Source organism: Ixodes scapularis, unplaced genomic scaffold (assembly GCF_016920785.2).
Source record: "Ixodes scapularis isolate PalLabHiFi unplaced genomic scaffold, ASM1692078v2 PGA_scaffold4__175_contigs__length_147842914, whole genome shotgun sequence".
Taxonomy (NCBI): Eukaryota; Metazoa; Arthropoda; class Arachnida; order Ixodida; family Ixodidae; genus Ixodes; species Ixodes scapularis.
Window position 1 is genome coordinate 83986363 of NW_024609879.1, and position 8048 is coordinate 83994410.

At 42.1% G+C, this 8048-nt stretch overlaps 1 protein-coding gene across 1 annotated transcript; it reads right to left on the reverse strand.

Moving 5' to 3' along the window:
• Positions 1-3827: 3827 nt before the first annotated feature.
• On the reverse strand, positions 3828-7053 carry LOC8040463 (gastrula zinc finger protein XlCGF17.1-like). The gene is made up of 4 exons (XM_040216317.2): positions 7039-7053; positions 6760-6931; positions 5932-6048; positions 3828-5697 (listed from the first exon to the last, which is right to left on the reverse strand). Exons 1-4 carry the CDS (start codon positions 7051-7053, stop codon positions 5171-5173), a joined length of 831 nt encoding a protein of 276 aa, XP_040072251.1. The 3' UTR covers positions 3828-5170.
• Between the last annotated feature and the right edge of the window lie 995 nt (positions 7054-8048).

Consider the following 8048-nt stretch of genomic DNA (forward strand, 5'->3'; position numbering starts at 1 on the left):
CCCAAAGTCTCTTTTGTTCCTACTGTGGCTTATCTTTTTTTCCCAAGCTCGCCCTAAGACACTTCTTCCCTCTTTTTTCTGACCCGCTTATTGTTTCATCCTCGGAAACCTGGGAACCTGTTTTCTGCCAGGTGTCAACAGTTATTTCTAAAATGGTGGATTTTTAAATCTGTGTTTTCATGCTGAAGTACACACCTTACTTTGTTCACCCCTTACCCAACATTTACATTTCATAGATACAAAAAAGAAACAACTTTTTGTTTGTATAGCAAAATGATAGTTTTTTTTTTTTTTCAAAGGTGCTACTCACTGTCTTCTTTTTATAACAAAGCAGGCTGTAGGTTAGCACAAATACACTCTTTTTGGCTGAAATTTGGCCAACCCTCTCACGTTTGCGTGGTTTACATACTATGCATGTTTCATATCAATCAGTGAAGTACTTAAAAAGTACACCTCAATAAACCGGGTCTCCCCTTAACAAGGAACATTCCTGGAGCTACGTGGTGTAAGTCAGAAGAGCTTACCTTCTTTCACTGCACAACTCTTTATTTTGCACTCCCTTATAAGAGCAGCGACGTGGAAGACGATCCAGCATAGTCCCTGGAATGCAGGCTTCCACCTGTTGGAGCAGCAAGCATCTCCATAAGCTCTGTTGGAAGAGACAGCACGGGAATGTCACAATGAGCATGGTTCAAAGCAGGGCCAGTTTGACTTAAAAGAGATATCGCCATTGTAACTCTGGGCTGATGATGCACATTTAGTACATGCGTAAGTACCCTCAGCAAAAAACAAAATATGGGTCTGAAGACACGGAAGGCTCTACATTGTATAACAACTTAGATGTGCTGTGGTACCAGGCTGACAAGTAAGCAAGGGCCATCAACAAGTTATCTTCAAAGTCAGATCATTGATTAATACCCTAGCTGTCACAACCCAAGCAGCACGGATTTCGGCCAAGCATAGGCCAATGGGTGGTGTTCGCCATGTCCGCCAGTTGGTAGAGCGCTCCATTGGAAATGGAGAAGTCCCTTATTCGATACCAGGACCAGGCAGATTTTTTCGGTCGCACACCATGCAGTCACCTGGCTGTGTTTGAACATTTGTGATTGTCCTTTGTCTCCCTTGTTGCCCTTCTCTAGGTATTAGTTTCGTCATATTGGCGCGCTTTTGATGCTGCAATATTGGTCCCATTAGCTCGTAGCGTCGGGAAGTATAGCATTTGGACTTGCTCGACCGGCAATCCACGATCACCGAAGGCCACTTACCGGTACGACTGCGCACTGGTCTCCTCCTCCTGCGTTTCGCAGTCGACGCTTCCTTGTCAACCACTCAACGCTCTCCAAAGTTCATTTCAAACGTTCAGTCCACGCAGTACATTGTAGGAGAGCTGGGAGAGCCACAGGCATGTTCAAGAAATTACAAGAAATACGCGGGCACAACGCTGACAACGCTGACAACGCCACCGCTCAACATCTTGGATTGGATTGTCTCGTTTTCCAAAAATCGAATACTTGAAAACGCAAAATTATTTTTTATTTATAAATATTTATTTCACTCCTTAGAACTAGAACAGAAATCCAAAAATATAAGTGTTAAATTGTCTTGCAATTTGCCGAAGTCACATGGGTCAGGCCACTCCAAGTTAGTTTCGTTTTTGTGCAATCCGCGCGCCGAGGGCTGAGTAACTTCAAAGCGTATCTCTCGAGATTTTGTGATTTTTTCGCAGCCTCACAAATCTGTCACACCACCTCAGTGTCGGTGCCGGGGAAATAAAAAGTCGTATTTCAATTTCCCGTGGTTCGACGTGGTTCCTCGAGTGGCAAGCCGTGAAACTGCAGCCGTTTCTTTTTAAAGGGACACTGACAGGGTATTTATGCTCGCCGAGGTTTTTAGTTGTACATGACATATGAGATTGAGAGCCCAACTACCCAGAACACAATTTGCGACTCGAAATTCGGTTTCTTTCCGCCCGAAGTGGCCGGTTCGAGTCTCGCTCACTCTCTTTTCCGTGGTCACGGGCCGATTTCTAAGGTATCGAAGCGACCACCAAATTTAATCAAAGTCCTTGGTCACTGAAGGCACACACTCAGTATTAAAAATAGAAAAAAACATGAAACCCATTTTTTGTGGCTTATAAAAAGCTGCAAATACGTTGATGGAAAAAAAAGTTGCACATAGAACCTGAAGCATTCTGTGAGTGCGTCGTTTCACGTATCGTGGGACTCGCGTGGACGGTGATGGCAGCGGACGACGGGCGTGGGACCTCTACTTCAGAACTGTCGTTCGCGGTACCGGCGAATTCTGTCTGCCTTTGAAAGAGAAATTTGGGACTGATCAAAAGAATTGGTATTCATCCCGTACACGCCCGACCACCAAGCCGATTTGCACGAAGACGTCGCCGAGCCGTCGCTCCATTCTCCTGGCTGAAGACATCGCTCGCGCAAACATCAAGCACCGCACGAGGTGTTTACTTCGAGTTGAATATGCACGCGTACGATTGCTTTACTATAGTGCGAATGTCGCCAATGCGTCGTACTTCCCGACTTCGCCCCAGAGTGCTTTTGCTGAAGAAAAGTCGGCAGCAAACTTCCCAACTTACAGTTTACCGGCTTATCATTACTAAGAAAAGAGAAAAATGTCTGTCCCAGTAGCTCAGCTGGAAAGATGTCCGCTTCACACGCTGTAGGACCGGGTTCGATCTTCAGTGAAGCCAATTTTTTTAAAACATTTTTTGATGTCTACATTTCTTTTTTTTTTTTTTTTTACAATTATCACTGAAGAAACAAACAAAAATAACAAACAAATGTTGTGGCCGACACATGGCTGAATTAAATGGTATGGGATTTCCTTTTTGACACCTGCGAACTCAATGTAATCACTTACCACAAAATGCAAAGGCATACAAATCAGGTAGCGTCCGCTTTCCGAGGTACCCGTAAATGTTCTACAGGAATTTCTGCCAGCCATTGGTCCCGATTCCGTTGATCTTCAGCAAAATAAAAAAAAAAAAAAACAGTGAAGAGGAAAGTAACCCAAAATAAAACGTGATTTGTGTATAAGAGGTCACTAGGACCACTATAAAAACGCGCAAGGCCTATACAGATATGCGAAAAACAAAGATCAAAGGGTCAATGCCGAGTAGACTATGCCTCTTTCCATCGTCATCCATCGTGTTTTTCATCTTTTCCCGAGTATGAGAAATGGAAAGTCGTATCGCAGAACACTTTTTGAAAATATCAAGATTGTTTGTTTGATAAGTGTAAGGGAAAAGTAACGTAACAAGCAATCGGTTACTTTTCAACAAAAGTAATCTGTAACGGTGATCTATTACATTTGAGGCTCAGTAATTTGTAATTGTATTCCATTACATTTTTCAAGGGGCCCCAGAAGTCTGTATATACTTAAAAACCCCAGCTCAACTCTCTGATAGTACTCTGAAGCACTCATTTGTGCACTGATCCAGCCTTTTTAGTTATTTCAACTAGAGAGCTTGTGTCCTTGAATAGTTTTAGGGCTATATAGAAGCAGCAACAAAACGAGCAACTCGGCATAAAATTTATCCTTTAGAGTCTGGTGCAAAGATGCACTGCGGCAAAGTGAGATATGCAGGAATGCAGCCTACCTACAGGCGGTGCTTCTTTACAGTGCACAAGCACTTGGCGACCTCAACTTGGTTGTACAGAACGCACAAAGCGACCGCGAAAATCGGAAATGTTGCAGATTTTCAAAGGACATTGTGTGTTTCAGGCAAGTAGCAAACCCAACAGTATGCGATACGAACTGACAGTAAAATGCTTAAACTATTTACACGCCTATCGTAAGAAACAGCAGAGTGGCAGAGCAAAAATAAATTTGACGCAAATGGTCCAGCCGTGACATCAAAAAGCTTACTCCCACTGTCAGCTGGCAAAGATCAATCAAGCTCAAAAAAGGTTGAAATCAAAGCTTACATTGTGCCCGTTGCTCGTAGAAATCTCATCAACAGCAGTGAGGCAGTAAGGCAGCGCCTTGTCGAAAAAAGTAGTTTATTTGCGAATAACTGAATCCACAAAGAACGCAAGACAGTTACTGACAGATTTCTTCTTACAACCTCAGGGACATAATTCAACTTGGAGCAAAGTGGAAGAACTAGGTTAACAATGCATGGAAATCTAGACAACATAGGAGGGATCACTTTACAAAATGTCCCAAAAATCTAGACATAGGACTGAAGGTGCCTTAATAAACCCTAATGCTCTTCATCCACTTAAAATGAACAGTTAAGTGGGAAATGGGTCTTTGGAGGCAAAAAATTCCTAAAACTTAATTCTTTTAGAAATGGCAATGTCGTCTTCTACAGATGGTAGATGAATATTTGAAGTATAAATCAATTTTTAATGTCTGAGCAGGTTGAATGTGCGTTGAAGTCGACTCTAAAACACTGTTTGCACAAAACACAATTTTTTGACTTGTTGCGAATTTGCAGGAGGGGTATCAGCATCTAGGGCAGATAGAAATCTAACTCTTTTTGAAACATGTAGATAACTGCGTGAAGCATACAATGTTGAGAGCAGATTGCTTAATATAGGTTCAAGAGTTTGTAATTGATTTTTTATTTTATTACGTATTAGTCACATTGAGCACTGAACTTCAATGTGTAATAAAAACACTAATAATGGGTTAATCTTAAAAGTGCTTCCAGCATTGTATTCTCTAGAGTTTGTAGTATCTAGCTACGTGTTAAAGAGGATATTTTGTTGAGTAATTTTTGCTTCCTATTGTTGCTCCAAACAAAGGCCGGTGAGTTTTAATTATTTTGAGGAAAATTCTACTCACTGAGAAAATGACCAGATATTCTAAATCAGCACAAAAAGCTGAATAAGCTTTTGCAGATTCAATGTGTTTGGTCATAAATAAATAAAAAATAAAAAGCTCCAAGACCAGTGGCTTTATACATCATAAAACAAAAATGAACCTGAAGAGAAAAGCTGCTAAACTGTACTAAACAAAAAAAAAAAAGCCACATAGCAGTACTGCAACTGTTGCCTAATTATAACTGATAATGTTAGAGCTGATATATGTGCCTCTACGTCTCAATTTCATTTGAACGGACAACAGACAAGCCGCAAAGCGCACGGTGAAGCATGAAAGAATTCTTCCACAACTCCAGATAATGCGTGAAGCAGGTTCCTCACTTGTGCACTCTTTTCCGGTGGCTGTCGAAATCGCAACGCCGTATATACGTATTCCCACAGGCATCACACTTGTAAGGCCGCTCCCCACTGTGACTTGTCTCATGACACAACAAGCTGGATTTATGTGAAAATTCTTTCTCACAGGTGCCACACCTGTACGGCTTCTCGCCCGTGTGTACTCGTTTGTGAATCAACAGCTGATGACTTTTGGCGAACGCCTTCTGGCAAACCTCGCAACGGAATGGTTTCTCCCCCGTGTGGGTCCTCATGTGCATCCGCAAGTCAGCAATAAAAGCAAACGCTTTCTCACACACAGAGCAGCGGAAAGGCTTTTCTCCCGTGTGTGTCCTTTCGTGCCTAGTGACATGAGAAAGACTACGGCAGGAGTAAGGGCAGAACTTGCAGGTGTACATGCCCTCATATCGTGGCCGCGTCGTGGGTTGCGACTCAACCAGTTCGTTTCTTGGGGAAGAGGAGTTGTTCTTGTTGCCCACATCGTCCCGGAAGGCTGCTTTGGCCAGCACTGTTGAGGATATCAAAGAAACGAGACAAGGAAAGTTTAAGACATCGGTCGCCAAGCTGACCCGGCCTAAGAGCCGCAAACATAACCACGAAACTTCCAAGAGTCGCAGAGGCGGGGGGGGGGGGGGTTAAGTTTTGTTCAGAGGAATGAATGAAACTCGAACTAATTGCATTCTATCCGAGTCAAAAATAGTCCAACTGTAAGTAAGATAGCAGTAACACAAGAAACCGCAACCTGTCTTTGGATTTAACCGAGTTCCATATCTCTTCTTGGGGAAGTGCACGGGGGGAGGTAATGGGAGGGAGCCGCGACCCGCACCTTCACACGCGAAGAGCCGCAGCTTGGCCACCCCTGGTATAAGACAACAAAGTCCAATGCCAAGGTGCAAACATTAGACAAGCTTGACAACTCTGCACTGCCTTCAGCAGAAAGTAGTGCATACAAAACAAGTGGTTTGACTCCTGTTCATATAAGAAAGAGAACTCAGCAAAGAACAATTGAAGTATTAAGAAAGGTTGTTATTAAGGTCATGTGATATCAAACTTCAAGTTAATAAAAAATTGATGAGCATTGCCAATTCATGCAGCAAATTTTCATGTGTACTTTATCTTTCATTGAAGCAGCACATCTCACATCCTAATAGCCATAAGCAAACAATAAGCGAACCTCATTTCTGGGCTTCGGAATTGCTATACCATATAAAGCTGCAGTATGTGCTATGGTACTGTGGAGGCTCCATATAGCGACGTCCGATCACTGTAATAATGTTCTACAAAATGTCACTTTAAATCTATGAAAAATCACACTTCTCGAGTAAGCAGGCACTGCTTCCAGTGAATGCAATTAACAAAACAAATTGCTGACATCTTGCAGCCTCAGGCACCTGGCAAGAGCATGCATTGCAAGAACACTGCATCACACTTGTTTTGTTTTGCACAAATAGAATGGCGGTGAATGCGATCAGGTAGGTTGAGTGCTTGTCCTCATTTAAATAACTGAGATCCATTTTATGCTAGGAGACACTCATTTCGATGATGCCGGACTGGTATAAGAACACTGCACAGAAAATGCTTGATCCCAAAAGGTGAGTTGGCCAGTGGGAAGAAGCCTCTCTGCAAAGCAACAATGGGCCATTTGCCAGATCTTGCAATGGTTGCCAGCGTCGACCTGCGAGGTTGAGAAGAGAATAAATCGCAAATATATGGTCGCTCCTGTGAGGCAAGCATTTGACCGCCTTTTAAAACCCCGAACATGGCACACTCACATTAACGCCAAAGGCATATGGTAGCAAAAAAATGGTAACAGGGGTGCCCACAAAAAACAGTCGCAAGTAAAACAAACAGGACCAGGGTTCATATGGCCAGACTTAGCACCTCTCACGGCACCGACAATACATATACTAAAATCATTTAGAGCGCAGCTCTTAGGCGTAGCACCCGTTTCCAAGTTGAGCGGCATCGTTGTCGGCGTAACCGCGCATTGCATTATGGGACACTTCCCGTAATGATGTACACGTGCCGTCACGAGGGTAAAATTTCCCGGCTAAATTTAGCGGAAAAAGTTTCTTACTAAATTTAGTGAGAAAATTTCCCCACTAAATATAGCAGAAAAACTTCCCTGCTCAATTTAGTGGAAAGAAATCCCGGCTTCATTTAGCGGAAAAATTCCCTGCTAAATTTAGAGAAAAAGTTTCTCAGCTAAATTTAGCAGAAAAAAATTTCCCGCATTATTTACCGTAAAAAGTTACTAAATTTAGTGTGAAACTTTCCCCGCTAAATTTAGCAGAAGACATTCCCCGCTAAATTTAGCGGAAAAATTTCCCTGCTAAATTAAGATAAAAAATTCCCTGCTACATTTAGCGCAAAATTTTCTCTCTAAATCTATGGGAAAAAATTCCCCGCTAAATTTAGCGAAATTCCTTTCTAAATTTAGTGGAAAACATTCACTGCTCTATTTAGCGAAAAAATTCCCCCAGAATATTTAGCAGAAAAAATTCCGCGCTTTTTTAGCTAGAAAATTTCCCCGCTAAATTTAGTGGAAAAACTTTTTCCGCTAAATCAAAAAAAAAAAAAACTTTATGCTAAATGGGAGGGGACCAGGATGTGAGATGCACAGGAGCAGGAGGGGCATATCCTCCCCTTCTCCTCCTCAAGAGCTGTGCTCCATTTGGGTGTTACGAAGAATTGTATAAACATTTTTAATTTTTTTCTTTTACTACATCTCATACTTTTTTCATGGACAGATTAATAGCAGTTTTTTCATTTCACTGAATGTTCTAGGAAAAAGTAAAGTACAGTTGAAAATGTATAAGAGTGGCATCTGCACAAAAACAATTTATCAATGTAACAAAC